The sequence below is a fragment of the Drepanopeziza brunnea genome (assembly GCF_022702325.1).
Source record: "Drepanopeziza brunnea f. sp. 'multigermtubi' strain 214-2 chromosome Unknown ctg12, whole genome shotgun sequence".
NCBI lineage: Eukaryota > Fungi > Ascomycota > Leotiomycetes > Helotiales > Drepanopezizaceae > Drepanopeziza > Drepanopeziza brunnea.
This window is the reverse complement of record NW_027094075.1, coordinates 587,877-609,310: the sequence shown is the minus strand read 5'-3', so window position 1 is coordinate 609,310 and position 21,434 is coordinate 587,877. Positions and strand designations below refer to the sequence as shown.

The 21,434-nt window shown below is 50.0% G+C and overlaps 5 protein-coding genes across 5 annotated transcripts; 3 read left to right on the top strand and 2 right to left on the bottom strand.

The window, feature by feature from the left end:
* Nucleotides 1-960: 960 nt before the first annotated feature.
* Nucleotides 961-4,211, top strand: L3040_006953 (uncharacterized protein; the record flags this gene model as incomplete). Its single annotated transcript, XM_007296855.1, has 3 exons — nt 961-1,515; nt 1,568-1,836; nt 1,886-4,211. 3 exons carry the CDS (start codon nt 961-963, stop codon nt 4,209-4,211), a joined length of 3,150 nt encoding a protein of 1,049 aa, XP_007296917.1.
* A 3,012-nt stretch (nt 4,212-7,223) lies between these two features.
* Nucleotides 7,224-7,987, bottom strand: L3040_006952 (uncharacterized protein; the record flags this gene model as incomplete). The annotated part of the gene is made up of 2 exons (XM_007296854.1): nt 7,224-7,594; nt 7,654-7,987. The coding sequence occupies 2 exons, from the start codon at nt 7,985-7,987 to the stop codon at nt 7,224-7,226; spliced, it is 705 nt and encodes a 234-aa protein (XP_007296916.1).
* Nucleotides 7,988-11,582: 3,595 nt separating this feature from the next.
* On the bottom strand, nt 11,583-12,179 carry L3040_006951 (uncharacterized protein; the record flags this gene model as incomplete). Its single annotated transcript, XM_066156100.1, has 3 exons — nt 11,583-11,836; nt 11,923-12,077; nt 12,130-12,179. The coding sequence occupies 3 exons, from the start codon at nt 12,177-12,179 to the stop codon at nt 11,583-11,585; spliced, it is 459 nt and encodes a 152-aa protein (XP_066010914.1).
* A 2,781-nt stretch (nt 12,180-14,960) lies between these two features.
* Nucleotides 14,961-16,680, top strand: L3040_006950 (uncharacterized protein; the record flags this gene model as incomplete). Its single annotated transcript, XM_007296852.1, has 3 exons — nt 14,961-15,431; nt 15,605-15,746; nt 15,815-16,680. The coding sequence occupies 3 exons, from the start codon at nt 14,961-14,963 to the stop codon at nt 16,678-16,680; spliced, it is 1,479 nt and encodes a 492-aa protein (XP_007296914.1).
* A 1,225-nt stretch (nt 16,681-17,905) lies between these two features.
* Nucleotides 17,906-20,422, top strand: L3040_006949 (uncharacterized protein; the record flags this gene model as incomplete). Its single annotated transcript, XM_007296851.1, has 6 exons — nt 17,906-17,972; nt 18,053-18,076; nt 18,165-19,354; nt 19,405-19,665; nt 19,744-20,148; nt 20,360-20,422. The coding sequence occupies 6 exons, from the start codon at nt 17,906-17,908 to the stop codon at nt 20,420-20,422; spliced, it is 2,010 nt and encodes a 669-aa protein (XP_007296913.1).
* Nucleotides 20,423-21,434: the final 1,012 nt, after the last annotated feature.

Here is a 21,434-nt window from a genome sequence, read left to right as displayed (position 1 = left end):
CCTAGGTAAACAAGCGAATATCGCTACAAAACGGACATTGCTGGTGGTGGACTCATTCAATGCCGACGTAGATGCTCATTGGGCGGGTTTTCATATTCGATGTCTATTTAAAGAGTGTGCTATTGTGATTCAATACTCTCTATCTGATTAGGGGTTGTCTTGCCTATCTACGTACTAGCAGTTCAAGGTTCAGGCGCTAGTCCTTGATCGAGATTCACAAATAACTCTAAGGTATTGTCCTGAATAGCGCTCTATTTAACCAGCAGATATCTTAATCAGATGCGTTCTTACCTTCTTTGCGGATTTACGAATAATGGAATGATTTGGGTGCGCGTGGAGATTGCAGATCCTCACATCGGAATGACGGACGGACAAACAATCAACACATTCATTGATCAATACGTAGCCTCCACGAACAATAGCAATGTCTTGGGAGACAGCCCGAGCTATGGGGTGGCTCATATTGCGAAGTTTACAGAGTACAGAGTACTTCCCTGGTCGGTGCCTGGTTTCCCCTGAAAATTGATCGCACAGGCCTGCCGTTCGTTCTCGAGGGCACGGGCTTGAGATAGAGGCGAAAATCAACTGAGGTTGATCAGAGGACAATCCCATGGAATGTACTTCCTCTTTCCCATTGATTAATTCACTTTTTGTCGCCGCTGTGTTAAACAATTTTCGATCGATACTGATCAGCCACTGTGAGTACAGAGCCAGAGCCCCCCCCTTCCCAGCTAGATGTTTATCGTGCAAGTCTAAGACAAAACAAACAGCTTTTGTTCCTGCGATCCTACGATATCTTCACCTCTGAGTCTAGCACAGGCACGAGCAACCCAGCGACGAGGGCAAAGCCTCCAACTGACTGCCTCTCTCCCAAACTACAAGATCTCTCTCGATCGCAAATATATTCCTAATAACTGCAGACTTCTTTTCCCAATCGACCTCCTCTCTATGGCTTGAACTATGACTTCGACCCCATCGAACCCGCGAACCTTCGCAGCGAACACCGGCCTGGGTTTGAAGCTGACGCCCTCCAACTCTCCCTTCGCCCGTACTCCACGCTCGCCCTTCAAACCCCGTGGCCCCTACGAATCCGGCCTCTCTCTCAGACGGATAATTGGCACCACCGTCTCTTCCCCGACCGCCTTTGACACCCTCTCTTCTTCCCGGATTTTTGCCTACACCGCTGGAGCTGCCGCGGTAGTGGTCAACGTCGATGATACCTCGAAATACTCCCAGCGCTTTTTCAGAGCCCGCCCGACTGCTCTACCTCTGAATAATGCGGCCGCAACATACTCTTCTCCTTCTACACCTGCGAACTCAGCGAATGATGGCCGGAATAGGGCGATGCTAACTCTGCGCGACTCGGCAGTCCCGTATTCCCCTTCTACAGCACACAGCAGCAGCCTAGAATGGGGCGATTCGGCGGTCTCAAAAACCTGGACGAGCCGGGAGAGGATAAAGGCTGCAACTTGTCTTTCAATGAGCCAGGATGGCAGATTTCTGGCTGTTGGTGAGGTAAAGAAACATGCTGGGTGAATGTTGATTTTTAGATATTGACACTGGACAGACTGGATATTCACCTCGTGTCCTCATATTCTCCTTAAAGGATACCTCTTCCGATAGGCCCCTGGTTATTATTAACGAGCACACATACGGAGTTCGAGCGGTTGCTTTCAGTCCAGACCAGAAATACTTGGCCAGTTTAGGGTCCCCAAATGATGGTTTTCTGTATGTCTGGGCTATTGACCAGAGGACGGGTGCGGCAAAATTACACTCCAGCAACAAGTGCACGAGCTTTATAAACCAAATGGCGTGGCTAGGAAATAGCATCGTCACGTAGGTTCACCACCGAGGAACTTGGAAAGCAAGCTCTGACTCTTTATAGAATCGGTACGAGACATGTTAAGATATGGAGAGTGGAAGATCGCAGGCCAGTATCGCCAACAAAGCAGCGTTTTGCTCTTGATGGTACACCCATCCCTATTCCGCCTCTCCCCGCCCTGAAAACACTGGTAGGACGAAATGTTCTCCTCGGGCCGTTGGTGGAGACCACGTTCACGGCGTTGGCACTGATATCAGAACACCAGGCAATCCTCTGCTCTGAAAAGGGTGATGTTTGCCTTCTGGATGATACCGAAGGGTCAAAGCTGTTGAAGTTAGCAACGACGGGTTTCCGAATCACATGCATCGCCATAGATACAGCGGCTCGAAGGGTGCGGATAGGTGGGAAGAATGGAAACGTCAAGTCCGTAGACCTCGACGATTTGCTGAACCCTGTCACACCCCCGGAATCGCCGAACCCTTCGATCGCGAAGAGCTTTCTCCCGAGCGACACGGGGCATCTCTGTGCAATGGGCTATGCGGCGAGGAGTCTGGTAACGGTGGATTCGAAACACTCGATTGAGATATCGTCCCCTGGCTCAGATGACGCGGATCCTCACATGCAGAATACACCCTATCCAGCACACGGCGATTCCGTTCTTGGTGTGCGGCTACTCTGCCCCGGAAACGAAATGAAAGCAGATTTTTTGACCTGGTCTTCAAATGGTACAGTTGTGTTCTGGAATTTGGACGGCAGCAGCAAAGGCTTTCTCACGGTTGAAGTAGAGCAACTCTCTGCGGCTGAGGATGGACCCGCGAACCAGTGCCAGATTGTCCGGGCTTCCAAAGAATGCTCATTCTTGGTCACTGGAGACAGATACGGTGTATTGCGAGTCATCAACTCGACCACCCAGAAATGCGCCTTCGAAACGAGAGCTCACATGTCGAATATTCAAGACATCGCAATCTACGAAAGTGAATCTTACACTTTAGTCGCCACATGTAGCCGAGACCGAACAGTCCAACTCTTCCGTCTCTTTGCGGGACAGTGGGCTCTGATGCAGACTTTAGAGGACCATTCGGCCAGCGTGTGCGGCTTATTCTTTGCGGAGAACGGCGAGAAGCTGGTTTCTTGCTCTTCGGATAGGACGATACACATCAGACAAATCGTCAAGAAAGATGTGGGTGGGCAAGAAGTGATGGGTGCGGTCCCTGTCCGGATCATCACATTGAAGGCTACTCCTGTGTCAATGTCGGCTTGCTTCGCAAATCACATGGGCAACTTTGTTGTTTCCTTACTTGATCGCACTGTTGCAACTTACGAGATATCTAGTGGTCGGCTCATCAGCTCTTTCAAGGTTACTGATAATGAGGGACAAGATGCTGTGGTATTGGACTCTTTAGTAATGGGCGTGCCTAACTTCACGCCAGGGCGGCCGACGATACTTGCAGGTGTTTCAAGCACTGACAAGTCGGTTAGAATATACGATGGAACCACGGGCTCCTTTCTGGACAGGGAATGGGGTCACACGGCCAGTGTAACTGACGTGGCTCTCCTGGAAGCCCCTGAATCAGATCAAAAGACATTGATCAGCACTGGAGCTGATGGCACAATAATGATATGGAATCTTTCCCCCAGAGGACCTGACTTGCAGGAGCCTATCGATCTTACATCGAGTGGTGATCCATCGCCTACGAAAGAAACACTATCTAACCGGCCACCGCTTAGGAGAGTGCTTTCCAGAGCTGAAATGGCCGAGTTTCAACGCGCGTCCCCGCTTTCGACGCCTACTGGCAGTCGATCACCCCCAAGAACGATACGAAGAAAAACCTCAAAATACGGCCTTGCGACACAGTCTCCGACCATTTCCATCTCGACCATGCCGACCGTACATCCCAAACATGTCATGTCAGCATCTGATGATACGACTGCCCGTCGTACGTACCGAAACAGATCACGGAGCCCATCAAGCCCCAAGCCTAAGGACGCGAGCCGCCCTTCACTTGAATGTCGGGGACGGACAAAGAGCGCAAGCAACTTCAGCGAATTTGGCACGCTGAACATGGCAACAGAGCAAGCTTGCCGCACACTGCGAGCATATAGAAAGAAATTGCTGTCGTCCGAGACAGTGAAGGAGGATCTATTGAAGGAGTTAGACCAGGAGTTACGCCTCACGGCGATGGCGTTGGGGGAGAAGAGTTTAAAATCGAAAGCCATCAGCGAGACTGTATTGACAGGTTTACTGGACCAGTACTCGGAACGACTGGTATCTCTGTTTGATGAGAAACTTAGAATATCGCGGCACAACTCGAATGAGTTGCCGATACCAGAACTAGAAGAGAGGCCGAAGTCGTTGGAGATATCGCCGCTCGCGTCGCCGGCGCTATGATCATTCGCATTTAGGGGGTTCTTTCGTTCCTGGAGCGCTTTTCCATTCTAGATGGAGACCTAATTTCCTAGGGTAATGGCGTCTGGGACGGGGTTGGCTACTCAGGCACTCCCCGAGATGGGGTTTTAGGGCAGGGGGGCGTTTGTTGCTTTGAACACTGGGATTGGAACACTGAGATTGGTGTAGATACATTTCTGGCGTTTCTTCCTTCTACCTTTGAACCGGCTGATCTATGCCGTGTGGGTGTGGGTGGGATAGAAAGAGAGAGGAGGAATCTCTTTTCATTTCTTTCTTTGTAAAAAGCAAGCCCTGGGGGTTGGCTGGCGTCGATACATGCCTTTTTATCTTTCTTTTCTCTCGAGGGGGGATTTTACTCAATCTATCTGGCTGGGGAATACGGAGTTGGACATCCAGGGTTGGGTGGAGTGGAGGGAGAGAAGAACGAATGGAAATATGGCATGAGCGACATTAATGCTAGATGGATGACCTTTTTCTTTTTTCTCCTGAATGGAAAGGGTGATTTTCCCGAGATGTGAGAGAGAGACGGATCTGTCCAACTCTTTGCCTTTGGATGTATTGTGACTTCTCACAGCTACTCGATCAATACCGATTGCATGCCGAAGCTCTTGAACGGGGTGACATTCTGTAGGGGTTTTCCGTATCGAGATGCCAGAATCAAATCAATCTTTAGACTACGACTGACTACATAATCAGCTTTTGACTTTGTTAGATTTTGTCTTTGACGCATTGAACACACCGGAATCTCAATCAAGTAATTTAACGGTTCTGATAAGATGACTGACTATGCCTATAAGACGCCCGTACCATACCAATACGATACTAGGCCTAAGTAAGCGACAAATATAATCCACCAGCTACCACATGAAAGGGGCTTGGTGGTGTGTAGGGCGTATGTATAAGAGGGGCGGCAAATACCGACGAATTAGACCCTTCCAAGGACGCCTGGTCATTCATTGGGAGCAACGTCTGTCTGGTTGGTCGACTTATGGTGTAGCATTCATTCATTCATTCATTCATTCATTCATTCATTGCACATCAAGCCAAGTTTTCTACCGAGCCGTAGAGAGAAATGCCTGTTTCCATCATTCAGCTCGTTCCAAGTGGGTGGGTTGGTTCATTCTTGCTCCTCGGTCTGCTTTCCTCCATCAAAGGAAAGGAGACGGAGGGGAGGAGGTTGGAAGATACGGATGTGATGTGCTGTTTGGTAGCGTCGATTGCGGAGAGGAAGGGCTGGCTGAGGAAGGATGTGTAGAGATTCCTGATGAATGCGAACGGAGGTCCATCGTGTAGGGGACGAGGAGTTGGAGCTGGAGGGGAGATAATAGAAGCCCGCGCCGGGTAGGATGCATGTCGTTGGAACTCAAGGTTGTTGCGAGGTAGTAGATAGATGTTGAGAAGCGAGACCACGTTCCTTTCTTCATCTTCTCTGGTAATCCGCGAGCCAGGTGGCAAGGATTGTCTCTGCGAATCAATCAGCCTGCAACCTCTTTCATGGAGTTGTCTATCCACCGTCTTGCCGTCCTCTCAGCATATTCTCGTTCTTCGAGCAAGAAAAGCATTGGTGGTCCCCTCTCACAGGTAGCGCGGCTTGGTCACAGACCATGGTGGCAGGCTCGAACATTGGGCGAATTGCTCGGCGCCATGTTCGTCTTCTTCTCCACAAGGGAGGTACTCAATATCCTCCGGTTCCTCGCGTTCTGGCACTCACCCCAGCACCAGGTGGCCCAGGTCTTCTTTGTGTCTGCTGTTTTCGTCCTTCCCTATATCTTCTGGATATGTTGCTGGCGACGTCAGCTTGGTTGCCTATATCCAGAGCCAATTACAGGCAACTGGGCACAAGGACGAGCTGCCTGCAGTGAGCGAGCGTTTTGTGTACGACCTATGTCGCGATTTATGCCATTTGTAGTCCGCTTCTAGGGAGACACGTCGATTTGGGCTCCAGTTCCTTCCCGGGTCTTGATTCCGGATCCTCTCTTGCGATCAGATCTCCTGGATAATCCACCACCACTCAAGATTTCAGAGAGCTTACAAAGAAAGTGAGGCCGAAAATCCAAATAGCGTCTTTTCGGCGGCGATCCTCATCGCCACGCTCGTACCAGTGGGAGAGCATTTGCCCTCAATCACCAGAGATTGGGCGGCGACCGGACAGCGAAAGACTCGGGTCACGAAGTGGCACCAATCGAAGAATGCACGGAAGTAACTCCGCCGGTTGAAGCAGAGGACAAAAAAGCAGAAAGCAAAGGACAAAACTCGATAGTGGTCATTGAGACCGGGATCAAGGCTCGATCATCGTCTGATTCCGAAGCAACGCTACCAAATACAGCGGTAACTCGGCCGCAAGGATAGGTAGTCTTGCACGGAGTCTTGAGGTGCCTTAGCCATTGCTTTGTACGAGAATGAGGGTAAGGCATGGCTTTGTCTTTCCGACGGTACTTGGGGCTAAAATACTCGAGAATTTCCGAGAATTCCCGCAGCTCTGCTCATAGAAGCGCACAACCCTTAGATATCTGGGCCCTGGCGTTCGTGGCGAGGATGAGGCTCACAAGCCGTGATGCCTCATTTCAAATTTTAAGAATGTCTTGGGACTCCAGCTCGTGGGCCAAACGCCAAACGAAGTAGATCTTGAATCACGATCGGTAGCCGGTATTTTGACGATATTTTTGCATAGCAAAACGACACTGGAAATCAAGGGAGATCAAAGGTTCGATATGTAACAATGGAGTAGGGTAAAACAATCAAGGATGAGATAAAGTATGCGAGCAGGGTGGCTCCGCATGTTGCCAGATTGGGAAATGGATTTTTGCAACTCACCACCCGTCCATTCCAGAGTCCGTGACAATCGTGATCTTTTTGAATTCGTACCCAGCCCGTTGACGCCGGTTGAAAGTTCCGCAAAGAGAATCCTGCACGCGCAATTCGTTTGATATGATACACCAGGCCCATACTGCACCATTCCCACTATGCAAGAGGCAAAGCAATCCGACATCCCACTCATACTCGGACGTTCCTTGTTTCCTTCTCGACAACCTTCACCAGATCCTTGTACACATCTCCATATTCCTCGTCGCCCTCGATCTTCTCGGTCTTCTTGGAGCCCACTCGCGCCTCGGAGACCATCACTACACTCGTAGGCCGTTTCGTGTTACCCGCTGCACCCAACTCTGCACGACTTGAGACGAAGATGTAGGGTACGTTATGGTCTTCGCAGAGGACGGGAATATGCGAAATAACGTCCATGGGGGAGATATCTGCAGCGAGGATCACCACACCCGGGACAACGACGTTGCCGGCACCCTGAGGAGACTTGCGCAGGGCTTTGACGACCTCCTTGACTCCGCGCTTGAGCGTCTTGTTCTTTGCGGCTGTGAGAATCACGGTCGTTAGCTCCTGATCCTCCAAGGGGCGCACACGCTTGCATTACCTTTCTTGACGCTCTTGAGCACCTTCTTCGCGACCTTCTCGTCGGCCAAGGGAGCTGCGAACGGCACCAGCGCACCCACGGGCTTGGTCGCGACGGCCTCTCCTGCGGTTTCGATGACCGCCTGCACGCTCTCCTTCTTCTTCTTCTCCTGCTCCTCCGCCGGGGCTGGCGCCTTGACCTTGGTCACCTCCTCGATCGCAGCTGCTATGTTGTCCCCATTGAGCTTGGACTTCTTCTCCTTCTTGGACTTCTTGACGCCGTCGACTTCGCTGCGCTTCTCCTTCTTCTCCTTCTTCTCCTTCTTGTCGCGCTTCTCGGACTTGTCTTTACCCATTTTCTCGGTTGTGGATTGGTTAGTTGGTAGTTGGATTAGGGCTCTCACTCGGGGCGCTCGAGGAGGGAATTTACTGGGAAAAAAAAAAGTTCGTGAATTATTCGCTGCGCTAGACCCGTTGCAAAGGCGGTGAAACTGGCGCCTAAGCTACCCCATCAACTCCTTTCTCTCAAGTTTTGCTATCAGGCAAGGCTTCCATGGACATATTTTATGGAAATCTTGATGGTGTATATGATGAGAAAGGTCCTTCAAGAGACACCTTAGCTCCAAAGCCGTATTGAGACATACCAAGGTCACGTGGCATCTTTCTGTTCCCGAGGTGTCATTTGGACAGCGTAGTGCAACGTCCCAAGAGTATAGGATATATGGTTTCAAAATCCCAATTCTCAATCACTTATCCAAGCGCTGAAAGGTGTATAAAATCTTGGCATCTGTTCGGGTATGTCTAGCATAGGCTGCGTCGCTGCGTCGCTGGATCAGTGGAACGACATCTAGTGTATTTATACCCCTGGATTAAGCGAATCCAGGCACATCTCGACACAATAAATGTCTGTGCAGTGTCCTAGAATATTGGAAAGGGTATCCCTAGCTTTGGAGCTGTAGACAAACAACTGGTGTAAGTTGCGCATACGCATGACTAAGTCAAGTCCCAGTAGACTGTCCGTCGAATGACTCTCCTGGGCCTTGGCCGTGTCACCGAGTGAGAAGGTACACAGAAGAACCGTTCGGTAGGTATCTATTGCAAGCCGGAGATATCCACAGTATAGACAACCTGCAGACCCATCATTACTACATCTTAGCCTTCGAAGCCATCGAATACCCTAAAAGCTTTACTAGGTATCACGCCTTGCCTTCCAATCTTGCTCACTTCTTTCGCCCTGCGATTGTATTCCGGGCGGCATCGGATTTAGGCCGAGTCATTTGTGAGGAGGGCTTTCAATATATGATCTTCGCCGGCGATTCAACTTGGCGCTTTACTCAATCGAAATAACGTTGGTGAAAGATGTATGTCAATTACGTCTCTCCGGTGCTGCTCGGGGAGGGGGCCGCCTGCCATGAAATCGGGGAACCGCTTGACGCACTCTTTATGGGTACGCATTTTCAACGATGCTCTGGTGTTTTGTGGCTACGGAGACATGGTTTATGCTCGATACCAATGTAGGGTGAGTGGTGTCGAAGCTGGCGGTAAGGCCAGCCTGTGTTGAAATTTGAAGTTGATGCTGCATGTACCATCATGAAAGAGAAGATGTGGGCGTGTTATTGCAATATCGAGCGAAACTGATCATACGAAGCCTTCAGATGATGTTTAAACAGGTTGCTTAATGTAATCCTTAAGCATTTTCTCTATTCTCTCGTCAGCCACCTTTTGGCTATACATCAAGAGCTCGATGGTCCGATATCTGTAAATCACGCTCTCATCCAATGAAATAAAAGTACTAATAATGCACAATGCTATACGGATCACTAGGTACCCAGTTGTATGCGATACTTGTGAGGTGTCGCGGCTACTAGGCTGGACTGCACGGTACATACTTCACATGCAGTGGTTTGCTGGACTCCCAGGTTCTGCATCAAGGACTTTAATCTTTACTAGGAATACCACCAATGTCTTGACCGCGGCACCGCCTCTACACTCTGGGATTGGGAAGTCGGCGACTGCGCATATCGTCCAGTCTGCGGCAATTGCTTACCCAGAGAAGAACTACAAGTGGATGCTATCATCTCTTGCTGTGGTCCTCAGGCGCTGACTATTTGGAGCTTCTACTATGCCGACGGAGATCTATTCTGATGGCTCTCCGGCTTGTGGGAAGATTGATGGCGTTGCGGCTGGAGTCTACTATGCTGAACTCGCTGAGGAGACCGAGCAGGGTCCTTGGCAGCAGACTTTTGTGAAGATAGTTGGATACAATCAAGCCCATTTCATCTGAATATCAGCTTCGTCTCTCGATGATACGTCTGTTCAGCATGTTGAGTACATCGTTTGCTGAGAATAGATTGCCATATAAAGATGGATATATGAATACCTAGATTGCAAGTCCCGGCATAAGAACACTAGATGAATACATCTTCTACTCGCAGGAAAACCTAGAAGTACAAGAATCCTACCACCTTATTCCAGATACCATCCCTCTCTTTCCGAAAATTCTCGGCAGCCACCCTCGCCGTCGTCGTCGACTGACTCTGCGCCCGCCGGCGAAATCCCACTAACCCTTACTTATATCATAACCCCTTCACCACCTCCATCAATAAGACGCCAGCGCAGCGTAAGTAGCTTCCACTTCTTACATTCGCAACAGCAACTAACAGGGTTTCAGGTTCCGAATTTCCGGCGCCCGAATTCGACAGCGACAGTCGTCCTGAGGCTACGTCGGATAAAAAGTAAATCCCATTACGTCGGAGGTGTTTCTTCTCTCAGCTCATTCGAGCTGAGAGTTTCTTTTGTACTTTTTTTCCCTTGCAACTTTTTTCTCTCTCTTTTCTCTTTTTTTTTTTCGATCTTTTTTTCTCATCGGGGGTTTTTCTTAACATATGATTATTTTCCATTTTCGATCCGTTAACAAAAAAAGAAAAGAAAAAAAAGGAGGAGACCCGTTGAGCGCATCGCTTTTGGTGCAGGCTTTTCTTCAGCCCGGCCGCAAGCTAGGGGGTTATGTTTTCCGGACCTCGCGGTATAGTACCCGTAGCATCAACACTACATCACTTTTATATAAGTAATACACTTTGACATCATGTAAAGAAAATGTGATGCGTCAGCCCGGCCGTAAGCCACGGGGTAAGTTTTCCAGACTTCGCGTTATAATCAATACTCCTAATAGTAGCTTCCTCTAGCGCGATACAGCCAGCTATCCCTCGAGCATCCCAATCAATAGCAATAACTCCCTTCAACGCGACACAGCGCGCTGTCCCGCTAGTTAGATCTCTGCGATATTTTCTTTGGGGAACAAGAAAGGCCAATGCTACGCCTGCTCGAACCTCTTTTGACTTCTAATTACGCAAATCCTCGCTCGCTATTACCAAAAGCAGTAAAGTAGATGGGAAAAAGACCGCACGAGGCGTGCAGGTCCACAAGAGTGCAAGTATCGGCATCTCAAGCGCTACCTACACCCGAGAAGGCCGGATGCCATGGGTCTTGACAGAAACAGATAATATGCGGCTCTGAGACGTGAACTGTAATCATGGTCATAGAGATTTGCCAGGCGTTGGACGCTTGGTAATAACGGAAGATCTGGAGGCAGTACAGCAGATGGTGACTGTCAAAGCCTAGTAGTGTCCTAAGTCGTGAGAACAGGTGTGGAAGAAAATTAGCAGGCGGAAAAAAATCATGGTAAGCAGACATTCCTTTGGGATGGTACCGCAAGGATTTGGCTCCTGTTGTCTGACCCAGTATCCCAACCAGGTGAGACAGGAAGATTGGTTTGGCAGGAAAAATCGCAGGCGGCTTGCGATGTGACTGCAACAAGACCCGAATGGTTTTGATTCGGGATTCGGGATCAACCACCGTGGAGGAGATAGCTTTCGCTGAGTCTTACCCGGCAGAAAGAAATGACCAGCTGTATGTATCTCGCAGGATATTGTTTGGTAGCTGCCGTCTACCTCAAAGCCCAGGGTCATCCGCAATATCTTGCAGCATCATCCGGTGATCAGCTTCCAGCTCCGCAGCATTCTGCTTCTTGAACTTCATCAGATTCCTCTCGAGCCTTTCATCATCGTCAGAGTCGTCTTCTAGAGCCCCATCGAGCTCCTCTATCGTGAGGCCATCGTCCATCATCTGATCCTCGCTGTCTCGCTGCGCCCAGTCCGCTTCCGACTTTCTAAACATGGCGAATTCGTCACCGCCGTGGACCCGTGCTCGTTATGATGCCCGCGAAGTATTCGCTTCAAACTCTTCCTCAAATTCTTCGTCTTCCTCCTCCTCCTCGTCCTCCTCCTCGTACATGTCGCTTTCATCTGCGGCTTCGCTTTCTTCCTCCTCGTCCAATACACATCTGTTTCGTTGTCGTCGTCCTCTGCCGCCTGCTTGGATATGCTCTTGTGGTGGTGGGGTTTGTAGGAGGAGCTGCCATCAATCTCAAAATGGTAGATGCTTCCACTGTCGCATACGAGAGAGTGATTTCCCTGATCACCCGTCAATACTTTCGCACCTAATCGAATGAGTGTCAAGGATTAGCTTGCTTTCTCGCCCGTCTCCCATTTTCCTGCCGAGAGCTCTTCTAGTGGGAACTGGCTTTTTTGGAAGTCGATCTTCGAAATGATTTGAGCCGTCTGTGGGTCAGCGAGCCATTCCTCTGATGGCGTCTCTTGATGCTTGCGTTTCGGCATAGCGAATGGGGTCAATCCGATGTCTCGACGATAGCTGAAAAAGATGATAGCCGATAAGCGTGTTCAGTTGTTTTTGCATACTTCTAACTAAGTGGAAAGATAGCTAGCTACCTATATAGCTATTGAGGTACGAATGGAATTGCAAACAGACAACCATATGCCCTAATCTCAGTAGGTCGTTTGTACTGTGCTGCCATCCGTATAGTCTGAAATTCTGTTCGCTGATCGCCATTCTCGCTTGGCTCTATTGCCCGTTAGGTGTTTGCAACTCCAAGTCACAAAGGTTACCAAAGTTACTGAAGTTTCAGAGTCAGAGCGTTCCAGCGCTCTTGCAGCGTTCAGTTCCAACCATAGCCAAGAGCTTAATAAGGTGGATAGTTTCAAAACTTCACAGTCCCCAAGCTGCCGACCTGCGCATCTACCGGTACTTCTAGTTGTAGTCGTAGAAGTACAACTACCTCGGCTGTTGTTACTGTATGCAGGTTGAGTTAGCTTGGTTCCGATCTCACGGTACGCCGATACAATCCCGGCGGCTTTGCTCTGCGGAGGCTCTGCTGTCCTGTACGTATAAGTACCTATTCTGGATCATAAGACATGCATACTGCGGCGTGCCGATGAGCATTCCTGTAGAACCTCATCACGCATGACATTAATTAAGGCTCCGAAATCCGTTTATTATTAGAAAGTATTCCGTAATGGGAAACTTACTATACGAAAGCTTCAAGTTCAATCACACTTAGTCGTAGTTGTAGCAGTACATTTACTACGTACGTATACGTAGTAAATGTAACGTATACGTAGTAAATGTAACACTGGGTCTTTTGTGGGCCGATTCCAAGGGGTAATAGTGGAGTCTACAAGGGGTTTGAGCCAATTGAAATAAAGGCCACTTAGCCTTACTCATACTTCGTATTGCTTAGATTTCTTATGTATGCAATCCGTTTTCCATCGATTGATAGCTAAAATGGATATTAATCAATTATCAAATCCACCGATTCCTTTACTAGAAAGCCTTTCGACGATTTATGCTCCTCAAGCACCCAAAAAACGGCGTATACGATCGAAAGACACTATTCGATCCGATTAGGCTATACCGGTACTTCGAACCTGACTCTCCTCGACCTGACTCTTGTACACCAAAAGTAACATTTTTACAACTTTAACCCAGCACAATGAAAGAATAACAACTTTTAATTAAATTTTGATTAATTGATTGATAACAAACTCAATACGGCCATCTGTCTGTACTAAAATAATTACGGTATAATAGTTGGTTGATTTTCTATCCATCATAAAGGGGCCAATTTTACTGTCCCGCCGTGGTGGTGCAAGTCGCAAGTTGGTCAATTCTTTCGAGTTAGATTTAAGGTAACCGACAATTACGTACAATACGAAGTGTTACTATCGCAAGTATAAACTTAGTTTAATTGAAAACGGAAAAAAAAAAGAAATTCGATTACCGGTAGCTTAGCAGCGCGATAAAACTTCTTATCCCCGAATTGTTACAGCCTGAGAGTGCCTCAAAATTTTAAATTTCCAATTTTAACCTCCTGGTTACCCTACCCTCGAGAGTGTAACGAGTAGGCCTGCGACGTAGTAGTACGTAGTATATCGGAACGACATTTCGACAATCGATTAGCTTTTGTATTTATTCAATTTCAATCTATTGAATACGTTTGAAGTTCAATAAAAAGGTATATTTTTCTCTGAAAAAAAAAAGTATTTGTTTAAAACGCTTAATCGATCTCTTTTGAAAGACTACGAGAAATTATATCGGAGGCTTCGGACGCTATTCTTAGTAGCTATATCGAATCTTTATACGAATCGCAGTAGAAGCGTTGTCAAGCTGTAATCGATACTTGAGGAGGGCCAACTCCATACTGGATAGAATCTTGATACTACGTAGAATGATTTTTTTTTTTACTCCGATTGGCTTTGAACCCTCGTATACTCTCCACTACTACCCCGTGCTACACCTCCTGCTTTACCCCCTGGAATCGGCCGACAAAAGACCCAGTGTAACATTTACTGCGTACGTAGTACGTAGTACTTAGGTGGGGTGTAATTGAGCGAGCTGCTTGTATTCATGCACCAGTGAGCAATGCTACCCTCATGTTCTCTGTAAGGTACCGACTTCACGTAAGGCCAGCGGTTGGCAAAAAATCTGGACTGGAAGACACAGGGCTGCTGATCTCTAGCCTGAAAAATATACGTAATAATTTTGTCGATCCATTTACTACTACCGGTATCATGGTGAACATGATTCGGAACCCTCACAAGGACCTGACGTGCCGTGGCGAGAAAAAACCTGCCCGGAAATTTCCACTCGTGAAAAGGCTAACAATAACAAATATCGTTCCGTAGGCGGTACTTCAATTGTGTTGTCTCCGATTTCATTTCGAGTTTTTCCATGAGCATTGTCTCAGGTCCAGCGGGGGGTTGCCGAACTGACTTTCCGGGGTAATATACATGAAGTCGACGTGGGTTGGATGTCCAGGGTGAGCAATAAGTACTAGTACAAACGGCGTGATTAAGGGGTATTGATCAGCGTGACCAGACCTTCTGTATATAAGCTGAAGACCTTTCCATTCTCGAAGGATAATTAATTTTCAGGCAAGAGCGCGTCCGGTTTTCTTAATTACTCACCTCGACGATGTCTTTCGCTAAACTGTTTTCTTTTTCTACGGCAGCCCTGCTGGTCAGGAGCTTGGCGAGCGCCGAACTGACGCCTTACACTGGTACACCACCAGCTCTCCCCGAGAACCGAGCACCATTCAGCTATGGATCCCTCACCACGGGCGGCTCGGCCGCCGACCCTTCCGCTGTTTTCCTCGTGGACAACATGCCTGATCTCCGTACTGTTCTCGCGATGGATTCCCCCCGCACGGTCTATATCCAGGGGAACATCACTGGCAACGAGATCACCTCTGCCAAAGATGGAGGCACATATGCAGATTGTCAGTGGTATATTGACAATAGTCCTTCGAAGCAGTTCAATTTCACTAGATACGTGATGAGTTTGAATGAGAGCTATATGGACAGTGTGAAGCTCGAAAGTGAGAAGGGCGGGACGGTGGAGGGGATGGACGCTACGGAATACCTGGAATTATTGAAGAGAATGAACGTGAGTGCTTTGAGCTGCTCCCTCTCCCGGTTAAGAAAGGTTTCGGCACATAAACTCCCTTCATATCGCTGGCCTTAGGGAAGGTCCAAGGACCGGGGGCTACGTCCATTTCCTGTATCTCTCAAGGACATGGGCATCGTCGGGTATGTACTCGGTTGCTGAAAGAAACCTAGGGTTGGAGGCCACGAGTCCAAAACACTCAAAAAGAATGGGTCTCAATCAACGTCAAGTCAGACCTGACTCTCATCGGCATGGATGGAGATGCCTACCTGAACGGCGTCAGTCTGATATTCAACCTTGCGGATAACGTGATAAGTACGACTCCCTCTTGCCCTCGTACCCGCCAAAGGAAAAACCGAATCTTACCATCTATATTCCTCTAGTCCGTAACCTCAAGCTATCTCCCCCCCAAGACTGCTTCCCTGCCCCGGAAGGCTCCACGTCCTGGAATGCGCGCTACGATGCCTTGTCCCTCGTCACGTCCACCAACTTCTGGGTCGATGGCAACACCCTGTTCGACGGGCCCAACCCTACCGGCCCAGAGCCTCTCATATGGGACCACAAAGTCGATCGCTATGACGGCCTCATGGACGCCGAAGACGGCTCCGACAACATCACCTTCTCGCACAACATCGTCGGCGAGCACCACAAGTCCCTCCTGCTGGGCGGCGGCCTGGCCGAGCGCGCCCGGAGTCTCGGCAAGATGCGCTTCATGTTCTTCGGGAACTGGTTCTCGAACTCGGCATCTCGCAACCCGCTGATGCGCTTCGGCACCTTCTACGTCCTGAACAACCTCTTCACGCACGAAGGCGCCTCGACCGCGCCGTACCGGTCCGATTTCGAGTACAACCTGGGCGTGTACACCGAGTCGCACGTCGTGGTTGGAGGCAACGTCTTTCAGAACGCGGTGAATGGGTCTGACACGGGCATCTTCAAGTATTCGACCCTGTTGGATGCCACGACGCCTGCGCGGCTCTGTATTCCCGCGTCGGAGACGGACCTGCCCGAGGGACTGCAAGGCCTCGGAGGTCCGAGTTCGTTGAACGGCGCGGAGGTCGACTTGAAGAAGGATGCGGAGGCGACCTTTGAGCGTGCTCTCGCAGACCCCACCAACGTGGTCGCGGGGGGTTTGGAAATCAGCTGTGCGGGCTTCTCTCCCCAGGAGGTCCCGGTTACCCTTTCGACACCTGAGGAGGTTGAGGCGTATGTGAAGAAGGAGGCAGGTCAGATGACCGGCGGTGGAAGTTAACGCAGCGTATGATACCTTCCACTGTCCCGTAGCTGTGGTACTCTGCCGGAGAGATGGGGTGGGTTTGTGGCATCAAAGTAGTCGCCTGTGCCCGTGTCGAAGATGGCTCCCCCAAGGCGTTCCCTCCAAGACGCACGATATATCCCGCCCAGGCCCGAATTCGAAGAGGGTACTTGCCCTCGTCACTTCTTCGCCATACCACCGTCAAGATACCGATACTTCAATAGTAAACTTAAGGTTAAAATTCAAAGTATATATATTCCGCCGACATACAAAGGTCTCTAAAATCCAAAGTATATATATTCTGACACACAAAGGTCTTTTTTCCTTCTGACTTTGCCTTGATAATGGAGCTCTCATCTGAATACAAGAGGAACCGGCCAAGTTCGTCTCTGAGCTGAATCTTTTTGAAAATGTTCACGTATTGGATGCAGCATCTTGCCTATCTGCCAGCCGATAGTAAGTATGCGTCACATTCCTTGGTTGTTGATTATTGAGTTGCCGACCGTCGTACGTTTGAGCGACCTTTCTAAGATAAAGATTATCTTGAGAATATACACATGTGAAGTCCTGACAGAGGTGAAGGACACACGTGACCAGCTGGGGCTTGTTAGACGTACATCTTGGTATCTTGGTATCTTGGTATTTCCCCAGATCTCGCTAACCCCATCAGGAATTAGTTTTTCCCCAGGCCCGAGGCCCAATACTGTACGTACTAGTACAGTAGTACAGTAGTACTACGTACGTAAGTAGTAAGTCAAGTAGAGTCAAGGTTAGAGTCAAGGTTAGAGTCAAAGTCAAACCCCACAAAAACAAAACAGACCAAACCCAAACCAGCCGCGGGGTCATCACCGTCACGTGATCCCGCAAGAGGGGTCTGGTTGGTTGCATGCAGTCGGGCTAAAGGGACGGGCACTCGGCCACCACTCGGCCACTCGGCCACTCGGCCACTGGAATGCAATCCAATGGAATGACCCTTTGCCCCGAGGAAGCTTGTTTTTGGGTGCGGATATCCCGTACCTTCACCTAAACCTACGGACGCATTAAAAGATGGCCCGACGGCTTCTTCTCTTCTTCTCTCCCTCTCACTCTCCTTCTCCTTCTCCTTCTCCTTCTCCTCTGTACATTTGATATCCATTTCCTACTTCCTACATCCTACGTCCACTTCCTACTTCCACTTCCTACCTCTACCTCTCTACCTCCCTCCATCTCCCTCAACATAATCATGTCTGAAGGCAGTGTCAAGCCCCCCATCCCCGTCGTGGCTGAGGCCCACCAGGTCGATACCTTCCGTGAGTACTGCAACCAACCGACCAGTTGAGGCGTGAAGTCGCAATGCGCTGGTGCTAACTGACAATCGTGCGATGTGTAGATCCTCCCCAGAAGATGTTTACCAGTAAGCAGAGATCCCCCCCCCCCCTTCCAAGCAAGCTCCCACTGGCAATCGAGGGTACCAAACTGATCGACGACGAACCGGACGGCAGAGCATCCCAGCAAATTGCATATCAGCGGTCTCGAGGAATACCAGACCATGTACAAGGAGTCCATCACCGAGCCGCACAAGTTCTGGGGCAAGATGGCCCGCGCCCTCCTCACCTGGCAGCGCGATTTCCAGACGGTGCACGCTGGCACCTTGGAGAACGGTGACAACGCCTGGTTCCTCGAGGGCCAGCTCAATGCTTCGTTCAACTGCGTCGATCGGCACGCCATCAAGAACCCGGAAAAGCCAGCCATCATCTACGAGGCTGACGAGGCCGGCGACGGTCGCACCCTCTCATACGGCGAGCTGCTGCGCGAGGTCTGCAGGACTGCGTATGTGCTCAAGCAGATGGGCGTCAAGAAGGGCGATACCGTGGCCATCTACCTGCCCATGATCCCCGAAGCGCTCATCGCCTTCCTGGCCTGCGCCCGGATCGGGGCGGTGCACTCCGTCGTCTTCGCCGGATTCTCCTCGGACTCCCTCCGCGACCGCGTGATCGATGCCCAGTCCAAGGTGGTCATCACCACCGACGAGGGCAAGCGAGGTGGGAAATTGATTGGCACCAAGAAGATCGTGGACGACGCGCTGAAGCAATGTCCGGATGTCACACACTGCTTGGTCTACAAGCGCACGGGCGCCGATGTCCCCTTTACCCAGGGCCGCGACTGGTGGTGGCACGAGGAGGTCGAGAAGTGGCCGAATTACATCGCACCCGAGCCGATGAACTCGGAAGATCCGCTGTTCCTGCTCTACACGTCGGGCTCGACCGGCAAGCCGAAGGGTGTGATGCACTCGACGGCGGGATACCTGCTCGGCGCTGCTGCGACGGGAAAATATGTTTTTGACATCCACGATTCCGACAAGTTCTTTTGTGGTGGCGATGTCGGTTGGATTACCGGTCACACGTACGTCGTCTATGCTCCGCTACTGCTTGGCGTGGCCACCGTTGTGTTTGAGGGAACGCCGGCGTACCCCAACTTCTCGAGATATTGGGATATCATCGAGAAGCACGAGGTGACCCAGTTCTACGTTGCTCCAACCGCCCTGCGATTACTCAAGCGCGCGGGGGACCAGCACGTCAAGGCGCAGATGAAGCACCTCCGAGTCTTGGGCTCTGTGGGAGAGCCGATTGCCGCCGAGGTGTGGAAGTGGTACTTTGAGATTGTTGGAAAGGAGGAGGCACACGTCGTAGACGTAAGTTTCTCTCTACCCCCGGACTGGAAAACATGGCTCAACGAGACCAGACGTACTGGCAAACCGAGACCGGATCCCATGTCATCAGCCCGCTCGCAGGTGTCACTCCCACCAAGCCAGGCTCGGCCTCCCTCCCCTTCTTCGGCATCGAGCCCGCGATCATCGACCCCGTTTCCGGGGAGGAGATCCAGGGCAACGACGTTGAGGGTGTCTTGGCGTTCAAGCAGCCGTGGCCGAGCATGGCTCGCACAGTCTGGGGTGCCCACAAGAGATATATGGATACGTACCTGAACATCTACAAGGGCTACTATGTGAGTCACGTCTCCGCCCTGCATCAATGCCTCGTTATCCCATACCCCGGATCTTGAGCTCCGTCTGACAAAGTATAGTTCACGGGTGACGGTGCTGGCCGCGACCACGAAGGCTACTACTGGATCCGCGGCCGTGTCGATGATGTCGTTAACGTCTCGGGCCACCGTCTCTCCACGGCGGAGATTGAAGCCGCGCTGATTGAGCACCACGCTGTGGCCGAAGCCGCCGTCGTCGGCGTCAACGACGAGCTCACCGGCCAAGCCGTCAACGCCTTCGTCGCCATCAAGGACGGCAACGAGGCCACCGATCAGCTGCGCAAGGACTTGATCCTGCAGGTCCGGAAGAGCATTGGGCCGTTCGCGGCGCCGAAGGTCGTCTTCATCGTGCCCGACTTGCCCAAGACGCGGAGCGGGAAGATCATGAGACGGATCTTGAGGAAGATCCTCGCGGGCGAGGAGGATCAGTTGGGGGATACTTCGACGGTATGGTTCCTTTCCTATTTCTCTCGTCGCACCTCTTTCCAGGACAGACGCCTATTTTCGCGTGACGCTCTGTACTGCGGAGTTGTCTTGCCCGAAACTTACAGGGCATATATATTCCTCATGAATTGCCGGTTTTTTCCTCTTCACTTTTGCCCCCTTCGCGTACGACGGAGTCCGGACTATCAGCTGCTAACAACGCGTGACGCCGCAGCTGTCCGACCCGAGTGTAGTCGACAAGATCATCGAGACGGTCCAAGAATCGAGAAAGAAGTAGGCACACTGGCGGCGGCGGCAGACGGTCATGAACGGTCGAGTGCTCGATCCAGGAAGTTGTAGGCGGGAGAGGGGGTCGCTGTTATTGTTGTCATTTAAATCCTGTATCTTATTTATATATTCAACGTCACGTGAAACATGAAAATTTTAACGAAGAGATGTACAATCACAACCGACCAATCCAAGCAAGCGATTTTTGACAAGGTTATGATTGCAAGACAGCCAAGGAAAGAAAAACCAATATGATTATTTCGTTTTCTTTTCGAGACGCAATCGCAAACGAAAAGAAAAAAAAGGGAAAAAAGGGAATCCGGAATCGGATTCGGATTCGCCGCGGCTTCAACCTAGAGCTTCTTCTAATCTCTTTGAATTTAATTCGAAAAAGACGCGCGGTATAATTGAAGATGAAGATGAAGATTTATAATTCGGCCTTGATCAAGAATCCAAGAATCTAGTGATATATAATTTTTAACAAGTTGCATGATTGATATTTTATGACTTGTGGAAAATACATATCTGACTTCTTCGCTATCGTGTTGTTGTTATTGTTATTGTATTTATTAACGTCGGGCGGGTATCCAAAACGCAATGCTTGGACCTTAGGGACCTCTCATGAGGTACGGCGACGTGCTAAGTAGAGGAATTATATATAAAGTACTATCTAATCGAGAGTAAAAACCACGTTGAAGAAAACCTCTCGTCAAATAGCTGAACACTTGTAAACTTTTTAAAAGCAATTCATAGTGATGTGCGTCGAGTTTTCTCTCGACAACTGTCGAATACGTGTGGCCTTACGGGCGGCTTCGATCCGTATAGTACAAACATCGTTCTCTTTCGTCGTAAAGCTAAGAAGGCTCGCGTTCGTAGCCCTTAAATAGAGCCGGTGTGTTTGCAGAACGCTCTTTCGAAAGCGTAGTACCGTGTTTTCGATCAATCGAACTAAGCCTTTCCTATCCTATCTTTTATACACGTTCCCTTTCTATCGCAAATCCTCTTGGTCTTTTCAGTCGGTA